The sequence below is a fragment of the Anser cygnoides genome, chromosome 29 (genome assembly GCF_040182565.1).
Source record: "Anser cygnoides isolate HZ-2024a breed goose chromosome 29, Taihu_goose_T2T_genome, whole genome shotgun sequence".
Taxonomy (NCBI): Eukaryota; Metazoa; Chordata; class Aves; order Anseriformes; family Anatidae; genus Anser; species Anser cygnoides.
The window spans coordinates 3,681,223-3,699,611 of NC_089901.1; the positions used below are offsets into that span (position 1 = coordinate 3,681,223).

General features: G+C 70.5%; 2 protein-coding genes across 3 annotated transcripts; both read left to right on the plus strand.

Annotated features, from left to right (window-relative positions):
- The first annotated feature begins 692 nt into the window (after positions 1-692).
- KPTN (kaptin, actin binding protein) lies at positions 693-6,571 on the plus strand. The gene is given in 15 exon segments (XM_066984673.1): positions 693-1,020; positions 1,707-1,742; positions 1,745-1,788; positions 2,437-2,521; positions 2,651-2,683; positions 2,686-2,726; positions 3,668-3,721; positions 3,817-3,890; positions 4,448-4,557; positions 4,647-4,708; positions 4,774-4,871; positions 4,952-4,971; positions 4,974-5,086; positions 6,036-6,191; positions 6,289-6,571. Coding segments are annotated over 15 exon segments (1,419 nt in total). The 5' UTR covers positions 693-809; the 3' UTR covers position 6,571.
- A 644-nt stretch (positions 6,572-7,215) lies between these two features.
- On the plus strand, positions 7,216-17,133 carry SLC8A2 (solute carrier family 8 member A2). Of its 2 annotated transcripts, XM_066984672.1 has the most exons (9): positions 7,216-7,277; positions 11,186-11,520; positions 11,629-12,989; positions 13,650-13,753; positions 13,895-13,912; positions 14,616-14,740; positions 14,832-14,931; positions 15,451-15,726; positions 16,690-17,133. In XM_066984672.1, exons 2-9 carry the CDS (start codon positions 11,194-11,196, stop codon positions 17,064-17,066), a joined length of 2,688 nt encoding a protein of 895 aa, XP_066840773.1. In that variant the 5' UTR covers positions 7,216-7,277; positions 11,186-11,193; the 3' UTR covers positions 17,067-17,133. The 2 variants fall into 2 exon arrangements, with proteins under 2 accessions (XP_066840773.1, XP_066840772.1); XM_066984671.1 differs by having other exon boundaries at positions 11,186-12,989.
- The last annotated feature ends 1,256 nt before the right edge of the window (positions 17,134-18,389 follow it).

Sequence of the window (18,389 nt, forward strand, 5' to 3'; positions counted from 1 at the left end):
CCCCCCCCCCCAAAACTGGGCCCCCACTGCCCTTGGTGGGGGTCATTTTGTGCCCCCAGTGTCTTTTTTTGGGGGGGGGTGGCGGGGGCGGGGGTGTCCTTGTGTGCCCTGGGCCCCCCAGTGTCCTGGGGGTCGGGGGGGTCATTTTGTGCCCCCCAGCCCCCCAAAATCCTTGGGGGGGTCCCTGTGTCCCCCATAGCCCCCGTTTTCCCCCGGGGGGGGGGGGGTCCTTGTGTCCCCGTGCCCCCCAAACCTCCCCTGGGGGGTCCCCTGGCCCCCAATTTTTTTTGGGGGGGGGGGCTCCCCATGGCCCCCAGTGTTACTTGGGGGGGTCCCTCTGCCCTGTGCCCCCCCAAAGTGCCCCGTGGTCCCCCCATTATTTAGGGGGGGCACTGTGCCCCCCCCATGTGCCCCCTGCCCCCCATTATTTGGGGGGGGGTCCCTGTGCCCCCCCTCCATCACTTTTGCCCCCCCCTTTGGGAGGGGCTCCCCCACCCCCAGAGCCTCCATTGCCCGGGGGCGGGGCTCCCCTGCCCCCAAGCCACGCCCCTTCCCCCAAGCCACGCCCCCTTCACGCAAACCCCGCCCCCTCCCCCTAAACCCCGCCCCCTGCCCGCTTTCGGGCGGAGAGGCGGCGTCACTGACGTCACGCGCCGCGCGGCGCGGTGACGTCAGCAGCGCGCGGGGCCCTCGCGAGGCCCCCGGGGCGGGCGGGCTGGGGCTGCCCGCGGCGCTGCCTGCGCCCGGTTACCGGCGGGGGGACCGGAACCGGAAAACCGGGACCGGAACCGGGCGGGGGGGGGGGAAAGATGGCGGGGCGCTGCCCGCTGGTGGAGGACAGCTTCAGCCGGCTGCCGTCGCAGAGCAACGTGTACGGGCTGGCGGCGCTGCCCGCGGGGCCGGGCCCCGGGGGGCTGCTGGCGGCGGCGCTCAAGGGCCGGGTGCTGCACGTCCGCTACCAGGCGCTGCGCCGCCGCCTGCGGCCCGTGGCCACCGAGCTGCAGTTCACCTACATCCCCGGTCAGCGGGGGGGGCGGGGGGCACCGGGGGGGGCACCGGGGTACCGGGAGGGGCGGGGGGGGGGTCATGGGGGGGGCGCCGGGGGCTACCGGGAGGGGTGGGGGGGGTCATGGGGGGGCACCGGGGGTCATGGGGGGGGGGGGGCACCGGGGGCTACCGGGAGGGGTGGGGGGGGGGGTCATGGGGGGGCACCAGGAGGGGGTGTGGGGGGTGGGGGGTATCGGGGGGCACGGGGGGGCACCGGGAGGGGGTATGGGGGGGGATAATGGGGGGTTGGGGGGTACCGGGGGGGGTCGGGGGGTCAGGGAGTACCGGGGGCATCGTGGGGGGGGGCAGCGGGGGGGCAGCGGGGGGCCGGGAGGGGTCATGGGGGGCACGGTGGGGGGTCAGAGGGTACCGGGGGGATCATGGGAGGCACCGGGGGTCATGGGGGGGGGGTCACAGGGGGTGAGGGGGCACCGGGGGTCATGGGGGGGCACCGGGGGAGTCTGGGGGGTGGGAGGGGGGGCGGGGGGGGGCACCGGGGTACCGGGGGGTATGGGGGGGCACTGGAGGGTCACTGGGGGCACCGGGGGTCATAGAGGGGTTATGGGGGGGGCATTTAGGGAGGGGGGTCCTACGGGGGGTCCCGGGGGGGTCCCACTGGGGTCCCCGTGCCCCCCCCCCCCCGCTGAGGCCCCCCGCAGTGGACGCCGAGATCGTCTCCATCGACTCCTTCGCCAAGTCCCCCCCAAGCGGGGGCTGGTGGTCGGCATCACCTTCATCAAGGTGGGGGGCCCCAAACGGGGGGGGGGGGGGCAAAACTAGGGGGGGCAAAACGGGGGGGCATCCCTAAGATGGGAGGGGTGCCCCGGAAATGGGGGGGGGACCCCGAAAAGGGGGCACCCTGAAACTGGGGGGGCACTCTAAATGGGGGGCACCCCTAAAACAGGAGGGGGTACTCCCAAAACCTGGGGGGGGGGGCTTAAAATGGGGGGGGGCTTAAAATGGGGGGGGCTTAAAATGGGGGGGCACCCTTAAAATGGGGGGGACACCCCAGAGCGGGGGGCAGCCCTAGGATGGGAGGGGGTGCCCTAAAATGGGGGGGGTCACCCCTGAAAGGGTGGGAGGGGCCCGTATAAACAGGGGAGCACCCTAAAATGGGGGGCACCCTAAAATGGGGGGGCACCCTAAAATGAGGGGGGCACCTTAAAGGGGGGCACCCTAAAAGGGGGGGTCACCCCCAAACTGGGGGGGACACCCCAAAAGCGGGCAGCCCAGAATTAGGGGGGACCCCCAAACGGGGGGGGGACCTGAGAAGGGGTGGGGGTGACCCCAAAATGGGGTGGGGGTGACCCGAAAAAGGGGGGGTGACCCCAAAGCCGGGGGGGGACACCCCAAAGCCGGGGTGACCCCCGCCCCCCCCCCCCCCCCCAGGACTCCGGGGACAAGCCCAGCCCCTTCCTCAACATCTACTGCGACTACGAGCCCGGCTGCGAGTTCCACCTCGACTCCGTGGCGCGTGGGTGCCCCCCCCCCGCCCCCCCCCGTGTCCCCCCCGGGGGGCGGTGACCCCCCCCAACCCCCCTGACCCCCCCCGACCCCCCCCGACCCCCCCCCCGACCCCCCCCTGACCCCCCTGTCCCCGCAGAGAGCTGCCTCAACCTGGAGCTGCGCTTCACCCCCTCCAGCTCTGCCACGCCGAGTGCGTCACCGCGGTGTCCCCAGTGCCCCCAGTGCCCCCCAGTGCCCCCAGTATTCCCAGTCTCTGTCCCCAGTGTCCTCCCCCGTCCCCAGTGCCACCCCTGTATCCCCCAGTGCGTCCCCAGTACGTCCCCAGTGCCACCCCAGTGTCCCCAGCATGTCCCCAGTATTCCCAGTCTCTGTCCCCAGTGCCCCCCCACCTGCCCAGTGTCAGTCCCTGTTCCTACTGCGCCACCCCAGTGTCCCCAGTTTGTCCCCAGGGTGCCCCCCCAGTGTCCCCAGTATTCCCAGTCTGTGTCCCCAGTGTCCCCCAGTGCCCCCTGCACATCCCCAGTGCCAGCCCAGTGTCCCCAGTCCCTGTGTCCCCAGTGTCCCCAGTATTCCCAGTCTCTGTGTCCCCAGTGTCACCCGTGTGCCCCCAGTGTCCCCAGTCTGTGTCCCCAGTATTCCCAGTCATTGTGTCCTTAGTGTCCCCAGTGTCCCTAGTCCCTGTGTCCCCAGTTTCTGTGTGCCCAGTGTCCCCAGTGCCCCCAGTGTTCCCAGTCTGTGCCCCCAGTGCCCCCAGTCCTGGTCCCCTCAGTGTCCCCAGTGTTCCCAGTCTGTGTCCCCAGTATTCCCAGTCATTGTGTCCTTAGTGTCCCCAGTGTCCCCAGTCCCAGTGCCCCCACTATTCCCAGTCAGTACCCCCAGTGCCCCCAGTGTTCCCAGTCAGTGCCCCCAGTGTTCCCAGTCAGTGCCCCCAGTGCCCCCAGTGCTCCCAGTCAGTGCCCCCAGTGCTCCCAGTCAGTGCCCCCAGTGTTCCCAGTCAGCGCCCGCAGTGTTCCCAGTCTGTGCCCCCAGTGTTCCCAGTCTGTGCCGTCAGTGCCCCCAGTGCCCCCAGTCAGTGCCCCCAGTGTTCCCAGTCAGCGCCCCCAGTGCCCCCAGCACGGCCGCTGTCCCGCAGGGTGCGCGTCGGGGGGGGCAGGACACCGTCTTCCTGCTGAGCGGCACCGACCCCGGCATCCACCTCTACAGGGAGGTCAGTGGGGGGGGGGACGGGACGGGGGGTCCCCGGGCGTCCCCCGGGGGTGTCCCCACGGCCTGGGGGTGTCCCCACGGCCCCGTCCCCCCCAGAACGAGGCCCTGCACCAGTTCGAGGAGCGCCCGGTGCAGGAGCTCTTCCCGGAGCTGCAGGAGCTGCCCAGCAAGTGAGGGGGGGCGCGGGGCCCCTCCCCCGTTGTTGTCCCCGTGCCCCCCCCAGATCCCCCAGCGCCCTGTTGCCCCCCCCCCAAGTCCCCCGGTGCCCCACTGCCCCCCCCGTTATCCCCCCAGTCTCTCAGCCCCCCCAGTCCCCGTTATCCCCCAGTCCCCCCGCCCAGCACCCCCTGCCCCCCCCACATCCCCCTGCCCCCCAAGACCCCCATGTCCCCCCCAGCACCCCCCATGCCCCCAAGTCCTACCCCCAGCACAATGCTGTCCCCCACCACATCCCCCCTGCCCCCCAAGACCCCCATGCCCCCAGCACCCCGCTGTCCCCCCTTGCCCCCCAAGTCCCCTCCCCACGCCCCTGCCCCCCCACCCTTGTGCCCCTGCCCCCCCATTGTCCCCGTGGCCCCCCCATGCCCCCCACATCCCCCTGTCCCCCCCACGCCCCTGTGCCCCCCCACCCCACTGCCCCCATTGCCCCCGTGCCCCCCCCGTGCCCCCCCACCCCGCTGCCCCCCCATTGTCCCCGTGCCCCCCCACCCCGCTGCCCCCCCCGCAGCGTGCTGTGGCTGGACGTCTGCAACCTCCCGGGCTCCGCGCGGCGCCTGACGGCCTTCGGCTGCCACAGCGGCTACGTGCGCGTGGCACACGTGGACCAGGCCACCCGCAGTGAGTCCCGCGCCCCCCCCGCCCCCCCCCGCACCCCGTGTGCCCCCCGTCCCCCCCCCGGCTCCTGACGCCCCCCCCCCCGCCCCCAGCCGTGCTGCAGAGCTGGAGCATCCAGCAGGACGGGCCCATCTCCCGCGTGCTGCTCTTCCCCATGCCCCCCAGGAGCCCGGCGCTGACTCCGGGGGGCCACGGGGACGCCGGGGGGGCCACGGGGACGCCGGCACCGGGGGGGGCACGGGACGCCGCCGGGCCCCCCCAGCCCCCTGCTACAGCCTGCTGGTGGCCAGCACCGTCGAGCTGTCCGTGGTGTACCGGTGAGCCTGGGGGGGGATTTTCTTTTGAGGGGGGGGTGGATTTTTTTGGGGGGGGGGTCCCACGTGTGTGTCCCCCCCAGGGACGTGCTGGCGCAGGGGCTGGGGAGCAGCTGGTGCTGCCGGGCAGCGAGCAGCACGACAGCGTGCTCTGCGCCCTGCTGGGCGCCACCGCGCTGGACGGGAGCCGCGAGCTGCTGCTGGGCACCTACGGACAGGTACGGGGGGATGGGGGTCTGGGGGGAAATGGGGGGAAATGGGGGGAGTCTGGGGGAGAAATGGGGGGGGTCTGGGGGGGAAATGGGAGGGTCTGGGGGGAAATGGAGGGAGAAATGGGGGCTCTGGGGGGAAATGGGGGCGAGGGGGGAAATGGGGAGGTCTGGGGGGGAAATGGGGGGGTCTGGGGGAGAAATGGGGGGGCAAGGGGGGAAATGGGGGTGTGGGGGGGGGATGGGGGGGGGTCTGGGGGGAAATGAGGGGGTGAGGGGCGGAAATGGGAGGCTTGGGGGTAAAAGTGGGGGATTAGGGGGTAAAAAGGGGATTACGGGGGGTTAGGAGGGTAAAAGGGGGTCTGGGGGGGTGAAATGGGGAGGGCAGGGGGGTTAAATGGGGGTGGGGGGTATGGGGGTCAAGGGGGGTTAGGGGGTCAAGGGGGGGCCGAGGGGGCGAAATGGGGTGGGCAGGGGGTAAAACGGGGGCTGGGGGGTAAAAGGCGGGCTGGGGTTGGGGACAAGGATGGGGATGGGATTGGGTTGGGGACTGGGATTGGGATGAGGTGGCGATGGGATGGGATTGGGGATTAGGATTGGGGTGGGGATGGGGGTGGGGATTAGGATTGGGATGGGATGAGGATGGGATTGGGGTTGGGGTAGGGTTGGGGATTAGGACTGGGATGGCAGCGGGATTGGGGACGAGGACGGGATTGGGATTGGGGTAGGGTTGGGGATTAGGACTGGGATGGCAGTGGGATTAGGGACGAGGATGGGATTGGGACTGGGATTTGGGATGGGATCGCCTTGGGATGGAGATTAGGGTCAGGCCGCGGGTGGGATGGCAATGAGCGCTGCAAAGGCGACGGGGCCGGCGACGGGGCGGGAAGGACACGCAGGGGGCCCCCGCCCCCTGACCCCCCCACCCCCTGACCCCCGGTGCCCCCGTGCCCCCCAGGAGCTGCTGTGCTTCCGGCCGTGCGGGCGCGGGTTCCGCCTGGCGTGGTCGCGGCGTTTCCCCAGCCCGCTGCTGGCGCTGCGCTGCGCGGACCTGACGGGCGACGGGCTCAGCGAGCTGGCCGTGGGCTGCCTCAAGGGGCTGCACGTGCTGCAGGTGCCCCCCCGGACCCCCCCCCGGGGCACCTCGCCCCCCCCCCGGTCTTTATTTTCCCCTTTTTCACCCCGTTTTGCTCCCCCCCCCCCCAGCACAGCCTGGTGCCCACCGCCCGCTGCCTCCTGGAGCGGCTCCGCAGGGAGGTGGCGCGAAGGGCGCGGGGCCCCCCGGGGGGCGGCGGGGACGTGACCCCCCCCGGGACCCCCTGGGACGGGACCCCCCGGGACCCCTCGGCGAGGAAGAGGACGGCGACAGCGGCAGCAGAAGCGGCCCCCGGCGTGGACGCGAGCGGGGACCCCCGTGGGGCCCCCCCGTAAAGAAAGACCCCCCCGAGGCCCCCCCCCTTGATAAAGCCCCCCCCAATAAAGCCTCTTATTAATAAAAGCCTCCTGCTAATGAAGCGTTCATCAATAAAGCGCCGCCCCCCAAAACCGCCCCCCCATAAACCACCCCCCCACAAAGCCCCCCAGTGACCCCCCAAATGAATCCCCCAATGACCCCCCCACAAAGACCCCCCCCCCATTGAAGGCCCCCCCCAAAATGTGCACCCCCCACCCCGCCACCAACCCCCTGCCAACGCGGGGGGGAAGGACCCCCCAGCTTTTTTTGGGGGGGGGGGTCACGCACCAGGGACCCCCAAAGCCTCGCGGGGGGCCAAGAGGTGGCGCCCCCCCGCGTGGGGGTGCCAAGAGGGGGTGCAGGGGGTGGGACCCCCTTTTTGGGGTTGGGGGGACTGACACCGGGGGGTGGGGGTAAATAGGCACGGGGGGGGGGGGCATAGACAAGGGGGGGGGCGCGATGAGGCTCGGGGGGGGGCAACGAGGGCTCGGGGGGGGAAACTGAGGCACGGGGGGGACCTGATGCGGGGGGGACCGGGGGGGGGGCGCTGTCCGCGTTCCCGGTGCTGAACGGCGGAGGTTTTTTTTTTTTTTTTTTTTTTTTTTTTTTGGGGGGGGGGGGCAGCATCGGGCTGAGCTCCCGCCCCCCCCCCCCCGCCCCCCCCCGCCCCCCCCGGCCCCGCCGCCCCTCCCACTCGCGGCAGCGCCATGGAGAAGTAACGGAGCGGGGCGCGGGGACGCAGCGCAGGTGGGGGCCGGGGGGGCCGGGGGGGCACGGGGCGGGGGGGGCGAGGGGGGGGGGGGGGGGGGGCGCGGGGGGGGGCCGGGGGGGGGCGCGTGGGGGGGGGGGCTCGGCCCGTGGGCGAACCCACGCGGAGTTCCCGTGGGTGGGAACAGGTGGCTGGGGGGGGGCGCCCCCCGTTTTTGGGGGGGGGGGAACGGGGAAATTTGGGGGGCGGGGAGGAAAGGGGGGGGCACGGGGTGGGTGCTGGGGGGGGGCAACGGGAGGGGGTGGGGAGTGAGGAGGAGGAGGAGGGGGGGGGATGAAGAGGAGGAGGACGGGGGGGTGGCCGTGCCCCCCCCCGGCTCCTTGCGGGGAGGCGCTGGGGGGGGGGGGCACCCGGCTTCCCCCAGCCCAAAATTGGGGGGGGGGGTCCCCCAAATCCCCCCCCCCACTGGATGCTTCTGGAAGGGGCTGTGGGGACGCCCCCCCGTATCCCCCCATCCTTGTGTCCCCCCCCACTTCCGTGCCCCCCCTTGGGTGCCCCCCCCCCGTGGGTGCCCCCCCCCCGTGGGGGGCACATCCCAGACCCGGCCGCTTCTGCAGCAGCATCAGGTGCCCCCCCCCCCCCCTTCTTCCTCCTCCTCCTCCTCCTCCTCGGGGGCGACGCTCGGGGCCGGGGCAGCCCCCCCGGGGGACTGGGGACACCCCCGAGGGATTTGGGGACACCCCCGGGGGTTCCCCGAGGAGCTGCCGGGACCGAACCGGGACGGGGACAGGGACGGGACACAGGGATGGGACATGGGGGCAGGGATGGGATGTGGGGACGGGAAGGGGCTATGGGGTCAGGGCTGGGGCCGGGATATGGGGATGGGGCCGGGGATGGGCTATGGGGGCGAGGACGGGACGGGAACGGGATGTGGGAACGGGATCTGGGGACAGGGACAGGATATGGGGACAGGGATGGGGATGGGGACGGGGTATGGGGACAGGGACAGGGACGGGGTACGGGGTTGGGAATACGGATGGGATCTGGGGACGGGGATGGGGATGGGATCCGGGGACAGGGATGGGATCTGGGGATGGGGACGGGGACAGGGATAAGGAAGAGGCATGGGGATGGGACAGGGGGAGCTGGGGATGGGACACGGGGATGAAGGAGCGGGACGTGCACAGGGCAGGGAACACTGGGGTGGGACATGGGGACGGGACACGGGACAGGGGGACGGGACACGGGGACGGGACATGGGACACTGGGGTGGGACGTGGGGACATGGAGACAAGAGATGGGGACGGGGCATGGGACATGGGGACATGGGGACATGGGGATATGGGGATATGGGGATATGGGATATGGGGATATGGGGACATGGGGATATGGGGACATGGGGATATGGGATATGGGGATATGGGGATATGGGATATGGGATATGGGGATATGGGGACAGGGGGACATGGGGACATGGGGACATGGGGATATGGGATATGGGATATGGGGACATGGGGACATGGAGATATGGGATATGGGGATATGGGGATATGGGGACAGGGGGATATGGGATATGGGGATATGGGGATATGGGATATGGGATATGGGGATATGGGGACAGGGGGACATGGGGACATGGGGACATGGGGATATGGGATATGGGATATGGGGACATGGGGACATGGAGATATGGGATATGGGGATATGGGGATATGGGGACATGGGGATATGGGATATGGGGATATGGGGATATGGGGACAGGGGGACATGGGGACATGGGGACATGGGGATATGGGATATGGGATATGGGGACATGGGGACATGGGACATGGGATATGGGGACATGGGGACATGGACCCAGGGCATGGGGACAGGACCCGGGGCACAGCCCCGGTGGCCCTGGGGCCGCGCACGCCGCCGGCCTCCTCGCCTGGCGCTGCCGCCTTCCCCCAGACCGAACCCCCCCGGACGCTTTAATTGCTGTTTCCCCCAGCCGCTGGTAATGAGGCCATTAAATTAATTACAGCCCTGCTCGCGCTCGCAGCGGAGGCGCCGGCCCCCAGGGAGCGGGGCTGCGGGACGGGGCCGGTGGCTTCGTGCCCCAGCGCGGTGACGGCCCCGGGGCTGCGGCGCCCGGGGGGCTTGGGGCAGGATCCGGCCCCGCTGGGGGGGCTCCGGCACCCACCGAGGGCAGGGGGGGGCTGGTGCCATGGGGAGGGGGCGGTGGGGCAGAGCGGTGGGGCTGGGGGGACGGAGAGGGGCTGTGGGGCTGTGCTGTGGGGTGGGGGGGGCTGTGGGGCTGCGCTATGGGGCGGTGCAGTGGGGCAGTGCTATGGGGTGGTGCTGTGGGGCTGCGCTATGGGGCAGTGCAGTGCAGTGGGGCAGTGCTATGGGGTATTACAATGGGGCAGCACTATGGGGCAGCGCTATGGGGCAGCACTATGGGGCAGCACTATGGGGCAGCATTATAGGGCAGCGCTATGGGGCAGCGCTATGGGGCAGCATTATGGGGCAGCGCTATGGGGCAGCACTATGGGGCACTGCCCCGATGCCTCCTCTCCCTGCATCTCCCCGTGGGGTCCCATGGGGCAGAGGTGGCAGCGCTGTGGGGCGCATGGGGGGGCACCAAGGCGGGTGGGGGGTGGGGGGGAGCAGCCCCGAGCCCCCCCCCAGCCCGTTCGGGGTCCCCCGTCCCCCTCCATCACCCTTTTTTTAGCCGTTCCCATCCTCCGTTGCCATGGGAACAACGCGGTTGCCAGGGCGGAGCCTCGGCGCGCCCACGCACCCCACGCGCCCCCGGAGCCGTGGGCGGGCCGCGGCCCTCGCTGCTCCCCGGGGCCCCGCCGCTGCGGCCCGGACCCGCTGCTGGGCGTCACCCGCAGCCCCCAGCCCCGCCGCGCTGACCCCAGCCCCGCCGCATCGCCCCCAAACCCACTGCATCGTCCCCAGCCCCACTGCAACCTCTCCATCCCCATTACATCGTCCCCAACCCCACTGCATTGCCCCCAGCCCCACCGCATTGCCCCCAGCCCCATTGCATTGCCCCCAGCCCCACCGCATTGCCCCCAGCCCCACTGCATTGCCCCCAGCCCCACCGCATCGCCCCCAACCCCACCGCATTGCCCCCAGCCCCACCGCATTGCCCCAGCCCCATTACGTCCTCCCCAGCCCCACCACGTTGCCCCCACCCCATTGCGTCGCCCCCTCCCCACCGCCCTGCCCCCAGAGGCCCCCGGTTCCCCCCCCAGCACCACACGGCCTCTGCGGTGCAGGACGGAGGCCGCTGCCTGCCCCCCGACCCCAACCCCAACCCCAACCCCGACCCTGACCCTGACCCTGATCCCAATCCCAACCCGACCCCAACCCTGACCCTGACCCCGACCCCGACCCTGATCCTGATCCCAACCCCAACCCAAACCCGACCCCAACCCAACCCCGACCCTGACCCCAACCCTGACCCCGACCCCGATCCCAATCCCAATCCCAAACCCAACCCCGACCCTGACCCTGACCCCGACCCCGACCCCGACCCCAGATCCCAATCCCAAACCCAACCCCAACCCCAACCCCAACCCCGACCCTGACCCCGACCCTGACCCCGACCCCGACCAACCCTGATCCCGATCCCAATCCCAACCCCAACCCGACCCCAACCCCAACCCCGACCCCCGACCCCGACCCCGATCCCAATCCCAACCCCAACCCCAACCCCAACCCCGACCCCAATCCCAACCCCAACCCTGACCCCAACCCCAACCCTGACCCCGACCCCGACCCCGATCCCAATCCCAACCCCAACCCCAACCCCAACCCCGACCCCAATCCCAACCCCAACCCTGACCCCAATCCCAACCCCAACCCTGACCCCAATCCCAACCCTGACCCCGACCCTGACCTCGACCCCGCCCCCCCCCCCCCCCGGCGCTGACCCCCCCTCTCCCCGCAGGCCCCGGGATGGCGGCGCGGCGGGCGGCGCTGGTGGCCGCGCTGCTGCTGGCCGAGCCCTGCGCCCCCGAGCCGGCGGCCGAGGCCAACGGCACCGGCACGTGCCAGGGCTCGAACCGGTGCCAGCCCGGCGTCCTGCTGCCCGTCTGGCAGCCCGACAACCCCTCCTTCGGCGACAAGGCGGCGCGCGCCATCGTCTACTTCGTGGCCATGATGTACATGTTCCTGGGCGTCTCCATCATCGCCGACCGCTTCATGGCCTCCATCGAGGTGATCACCTCCAAAGAGAAGGAGATCACCATCACCAAGGCCAACGGGGAGACCAGCATCGGCACGGTGCGCATCTGGAACGAGACCGTCTCCAACCTCACCCTGATGGCGCTGGGCTCCTCGGCGCCCGAGATCCTGCTCTCGGTCATCGAGGTCTGCGGCCACAACTTCCAGGCGGGGGAGCTGGGCCCCGGCACCATCGTGGGCAGCGCCGCCTTCAACATGTTCGTGGTCATCGCCGTCTGCGTCTACGTCATCCCCAGCGGCGAGAGCCGCCGCATCAAGCACCTGCGGGTCTTCTTCGTCACCGCCTCCTGGAGCATCTTCGCCTACATCTGGCTCTACCTGATCCTGGCCGTCATCTCGCCCGGCGTGGTGCAGGTGTGGGAGGCCCTCCTCACCCTCATCTTCTTCCCCGTCTGCGTGGTCTTCGCCTGGGCGGCCGACAAGCGCCTCCTCTTCTACAAGTACGTCTACAAGCGCTACCGCGCCGACCCGCGCAGCGGCATCATCATCGGCACCGAGGGCGAGCTGCCCAAGGGCATCGAGCTGGACGGCGGCTTCCCGCCCGCCGAGCGCCGCGAGGCCGAAGGCTCCGCCGCCGCCGCCGCCCCCGCCGCCGTCACCGCCGTCAGCGCCGTCAGCGCCTCGCCCGCGCTGCCCGCGCCCACGGCCGAGGAGAAGGAGCTGGACGAGAGCCGCCGCGAGGTGATCCAGATCCTGAAGGAGCTGAAGCAGAAGCACCCCGAGAAGGAGCTGGAGCAGCTGGTGGAGATGGCCAACTACTGCGCGCTGCTGCACCAGCAGAAGAGCCGCGCCTTCTACCGCATCCAGGCCACGCGCATGATGACCGGCGCCGGCAACGTCCTCAAGAAGCACGTGGCCGAGTTCTCCAAGCGCTCCTCGGCGCTGCTGGAGGTGCCGTCGGACGCCGAGGAGGAGGCGTGCAGCCGCATCTTCTTCGAGCCCTGCGCCTACCACTGCCTGGAGAACTGCGGCTCGGTGACGCTGTCGGTGGCGTGCCAGCACGGCGCCGAGGCCAACCACACCTTCTACGTGGACTACAAGACGGAGGACGGCTCGGCCAAGGCGGGCTCCGACTACGAGTACAGCGAGGGGACGCTCATCTTCAAGCCGGGCGAGACGCAGAAGGAGCTGCAGATCGGCATCATCGACGACGACATCTTCGAGGAGGACGAGCACTTCTTCGTGCGCCTGCTCAACCTGCGCGTGGGCGACGCCGAGGGCATGTTCGAGGCCGACTCGGCCGAGCACCCCAAGGGCCGCCTGGTGACGCCGCTGGTGGCCACCGTCACCATCCTGGACGACGACCACGCCGGCATCTTCGCCTTCCAGGACCGGCTGCTGCACGTCAGCGAGTGCCAGGGCGCGCTGGAGGCCACGGTGCTGCGCGGCTCGGGCGCCCGCGGCACCGTGCTGCTGCCCTACCGCACCGTGGAGGGCACGGCCCGCGGCGGCGGCGTCGACTACGAGGACGCCTGCGGGGAGCTCGAGTTCCGCAACGACGAGACGGCGTGAGTGCGCCCGCGGGTGCCCGGCCTCGCGCGCCCGGACCGGCTCGGGCACCCCGTGGTTGTGCAGCCCTCGTGTGCCCGGCCTCGCGCGCCCGGACCCTGCTTGTGCGCCCCGTGCTTGGGTGCCCCATGCTTGTGCGCTCCTCGTGTGCTCAGCCTTCGCACGCCCGGCCCCTGCTTGTGAGCCCCTGCTTGTGCACCCCTGGTGAGCTTATCCTTTGCACGCCCAGCTCCTGCTTGTGCGCCCCGTGCTCGTGCGCCCCGTGCTTGTGCGCCCCGTGCTCGTGCACTCCTCGCGCGCTCAGCCTTTGCACGCTCAGCCCTTGCTCGTGTGCCCCCTGCTTGTGTGCTCCGGGCAGGGGGGGAGGACAGAGGGGTGGATGAAGGGGAGGACGGATGGACAGACGGACGGGGGGACACCCGGACAGACGGACGGACGGAGGGACGGACAAGGGGACGAAGGGGAGGCCGGCCAGCTGGCCAAACGGCCAGCCGGCAGAGACGGGTGGCCGCAGGGGCGGCCGGGGAGCCCTGGCTGGGAGGGCAGATGGGCGGCCAGATGGACGGACAGACGGACGGGGGCTCCGGGGGGGGTTGGGGGGGGGGGGTAGGGGGGCCGCCCCCGCACCCCCTGACGGGGCCGGTGCCCCCCCGGCGCAGGAAAACGCTGCGGGTGAAGATCGTGGACGCCGAGGAGTACGAGAAGAGGGAGAACTTCTTCATCGAGCTGGGGCAGCCCCGCTGGCTGAAACGCGGCATCTCGGGTACGGGCGGGGGGCGCGGGGGGCACGGGGGGGCACGGGGACATGGGGGGGGGCACATGGCGGGGCGCAGGGGGACATGGGGGCACAGGGACATGGGGGGACACGGGGCAGCCTCTGACCGCCACCCTCTCCCCTCTGCAGCCCTCCTGCTGAGCCAAGGTAGGAGCCTTCCTCCTCCTCCTCCTCCTCCTCGCTTTCCCTTGGCTGCCCAGGGCTGGGGTCCCGCGTCCCTGCTGAGCCCTGCGTCCCCCGTCCCCTGTCCCCACGTGTCCCCGTGCCACATGCCCTGCCCTGTGCCATGTCCCCGTGTCCCTGCCCCGTGTCCCCATGCCCCTACCAGGTCCCCAAGCCACGTCCCGGTGCCATGTCCCCATCCCCACGCCAGGTCCCCATGCCCCGCACTGCGTCCCCATCCCCACACCACGTCCTGGTGCCACGTCCCCATCCCTATACCATGCCCCTGGCCCCACACCATGTCCCCACACCGTGTCCCCACACCTTGTCCCCACACCGCATCCCTGTCCCCGCACCGCGTCCCTGTCCCCGCACCGTGTCCCCACACCCCATCCCCGCACCGTGTCCCTGGCCCCACACCATGTCCCCACGCCGTGTCCCCGTCCCCATGCCCCGTCCCCATCCCCACACCGTGTCCCCATGCCGTGTCCCCGTCCCCACACCGTGTCCCCATCCCCACACCGTGTCCCAGTCCCCATGCCCCGTCCCTGCACCGTGTCCCCGTCCCCACACCATGTCCCCACGCCGTGTCCCCGTCCCCACACCCCATCCCCGTCCCCACACCGTGTCCCCATGCCGTGTCCCCATCCCCGCACCATGTCCCCGTCCCCACGCGGCGTCCCCGCAGCCGAGGGCGACCGCAAGCTGTCGGCGGAGGAGGAGGAGGCGCGGCGCATCGCCGAGATGGGCAAACCGGTGCTGGGCGAGAACTGCCGGCTGGAGGTCGTCATCGAGGAGTCCTACGACTTCAAGGCAGGGGGGGGTCCACGGGGGGGGCCCGGGAGGGTTTGGGGAGGGGGTCCGGGGGGGCTCAGGGCCGGGGTCTCACCGCCCGCCCCCGCAGAACACGGTGGACAAGCTGATCAAGAAAACCAACCTGGCCATGGTCATCGGGACGCACTCGTGGCGCGAGCAGTTCCTCGAGGCCATCACCGTCAGCGCAGGTCCGGGGGGCGCCGGGGGGCACCGGGGGGGGGACACGGGGACAGGGGGGGCACCTGGCTCTGGGGGCACGGTGTGGGGCGCAGGGGGTGGCTTTGGGGCTGGTGCTGGGGTTTGGGGGCGCATGGCGTCAGGGGTTGGGGGCATGGTGCCGGGTTTTGGGACATGGTGACAAGTTTTGGGGGCGCACAGCCCCGGGTTTCGGGGACATGGCCCCAGGTTTTGGGGACACGGCCCTGTGTTACGGGGACACGGCCCTGGGTTTTGGGGACACAACCCCAGGTTTTGGGGATGGACAGCCTCAGGTTTTGGGGACGCGGTGCCGTGTTTTGGGGACCGCACGGTGCCAGGTTTTGGGGACAAACAGCCCTGGGTTTTATTGACATGGTGCCAGTTTTTGGGGGTGCATGGTGCCGAGTTTTGGGGACATGGTGCCAGGTTTTGGGGACACGGCCCCACGTTTTGGGGCCGCACGGCCCTGGGGCCGTCCCCGCGGGGGCTGACGGGGCCTTCGTCGCCAGGCGAGGAGGAGGAGGAGGAGGACGGGCGGGAGGAGCGGCTGCCGTCGTGCTTCGACTACGTGATGCACTTCCTGACCGTCTTCTGGAAGGTTCTGTTCGCCTGCGTGCCCCCCACCGAGTACTGCAACGGCTGGGCCTGCTTCGGCGTCTCCATCCTCCTCATCGGCGTCCTCACCGCGCTCATCGGCGACCTGGCCGCGCACTTTGGCTGCACCGTCGGCCTCAAGGACTCCGTCAACGCCGTCGTCTTCGTGGCCCTCGGCACCTCCATCCCCGGTGCGGGGCGGGGCTGGGATTGGGATTGGGGTGGGATTGGGATTGGGGGTGGGGATGGGATGGGGATGGGATGGGATGGGGATGGGGATTGGGGGGGGATTGGGATTGGGATGGGATGGGATGGGAATTGGGGGGGATTGGGATTGGGATTGGGATGGGATGGGATGGGGATTGGGGGGGGATTGGGATTGGGATTGGGGTGGGATGGGATGGGATTGGGATGGGATGGGATTTGGGATGGGGATGGGATGGGGATGGGATTGGGACGGGGGCGGGGGTGGGGATGGGGATGGGGATGGGATGGGGATTGGGTTGGGGATGGGGCTGGGAACAGGGACAAGGAGCAGGGGGAGAGGACGGGGGCTGTGGGGGGACACAGTTATGGGGTGCGGGTCCTCGTGTCCCCACGCTGTGTCCTAGTGCTGATGTCCCTATGCCCATCCTGTGTCCCCTTGCCCCCACATCCCCATCCCCATGTCCCCATATCCCCCTGTCCCCATGTCCCCATGTCCCCATGTCCCCATATCCCATGTCCCCATGTCCCCATGTCCCCATGTCCCCACGTCCCCATATCCCCATGTCCCCACGTCCCCATATCCCCATGTCCCCACGTCCCCATCCCCATGTCCCCATCCCTCTGCCTCTGTCCCCGTGTCCCCGTGTCCCATATCCCCATGTTCCTCTCCCCACGTCCCCACGTCCCCATCCCCATGTCCCCATGTCCCCATATCCCCATCCCCATATCCCCCTATCCCCATGTCCCCATCCCCCATGTCCCCATCCCTCTGCCTCTGTGTCCCCGTGTCCCCGTGTCCCATATCCCCATGTCCCTCTCCCCCTGTCCCCACCTCCCCATCCCCACCTCCCCAATCCCCACCTCCCCACACCCCACGCCCCCAATCCCCGTGTCCCCGTGTCCCCCCCCGGTCCCCAAACCCCGGTGTCCCCCCCACCCCCCCGCAGACACGTTCGCCAGCAAGGTGGCCGCCCTGCAGGACCAGTGCGCCGACGCCTCCATCGGCAACGTCACCGGCTCCAACGCCGTCAACGTCTTCCTGGGCCTCGGCGTCGCCTGGTCGGTGGCGGCCATCTACTGGGCGGCGCAGGGCCGGGACTTCGAGGTGCAGACGGGCACCCTGGCCTTCTCCGTCACCCTCTTCACCATCTTCGCCTTCGTCTGCATCGGCGTCCTCCTCTACCGCCGGCGGCCGCCCATCGGGGGCGAGCTGGGGGGGCCGCGCGCCCCCAAGCTGCTGACGGCCGCGCTCTTCCTCGGCCTCTGGCTGCTCTACGTGCTCTTCGCCAGCCTCGAGGCCTACTGCCACATCCAGGGCTTCTGAGGGGCCGGGGGGGGCAACGGGGACCCGACGGGGACAACGGGGACGTGGGGGGGCAGTGGGGACGAGGGGGTTGGGCACGGGGACGTGGGGGGGCAAGGGGGGGCAATGGGGGACCCCGAGGGACGGCAATGGGGACCCCGAGGGACGCGCGGTGGCGGTATGGTGAGGAACGGAGCCTACCGCGCCAGCCCCATGTCCCCATAGGGTCCCTACGGGGTCCCTTCGGGGGCCCCCTGTCCCCATAGAGTGCCCACGGGGTCTCCTTGGGGTCCTCCTGCCAGCCTCCTGTCCCCGTAGGGTGCCCATGGTGGCCCCATAGGGTCCCCTCAGGGTCCCCCTGTCCCCAAAGGGTCCCCATAGAGTCCCCATGGTGGCCCCATAGGGTCCCCTCGAGGGCCTCCTGACAGCCCCGTGTCCCCTCCAGGTCCCTGTAGGGTCCCCTCAAGGCCCTTCTGCCAGCCCCACGTCCCCATAGGGTGCCCCTGGTGGCCCCATAGGGTCCCTTTGGGGTCCCCCTGTCCCCATAGGGTGCCCACAGGGTCCCCTCGGGGTCCTCCTGCCAGCCCCATGTCCTCCCCAGGACCCTATAGGGTCCCCTCAAGGCCCTCCTGCCACCCCCCGGTCCCCTCAGGGTCTCATGTCCCCCCAGGGTGCTTCTGCCACCCCCGTGTCCCCATAGGGTCCCCGTGTCCCCATAGGGTCCCCATAGGGTCCCCTTGGGATCCTCATGTCCCAGTAGGGTCCCCCTGGGGTCCCCACGTTCCCATAAGGTCCCCGTGTCCCCACAGGGTCCCCACGTCCCTGTTGGGTCCCCCGTGTCCCCTTAGGGTCCCCATAAGCTCCCCATGTCCCCATAGGGTCCCCTGGGGATCCCCATGTTCCGAAGGGTCCCCATGTCCCTGTAGGGTCCTCCTGGGATCCCAATGTCCCCATGTCCCCGTAGGGTCCCCCTGGGCTTCCCATGTCCCCCTAGGGCCTCCATGCCCTGTTGGGTTCCCATGTCCCCATAGGGTCCCCGTAGGGTCCCCATAGGGTCCCCATAGGGTCCCCACGTCCCCCAGGGCCCCCGCCGGGTCCCCAAGCACCCTTGGGATCCCCGTGCCCCACCCCCCCGGGGTCTTCTCAGGGAGCTGCGCCCCCCCAGGGTCCCCCCCTGCCCCCCCGTTCCCATAGGGTCCCCGCCCCCCCTATAGGGTCCCGACGCCTCCCCCCCCAGATCCCGGGGCGCCCTCTCGTAGCGCGGGGTTTGCTTTTCTTTCTTTTTTTTTTCTAAAACCCCCTTTTTAACCCCGGTTTCGTAGCGGCTCGGCCCGCCCGGGGGCT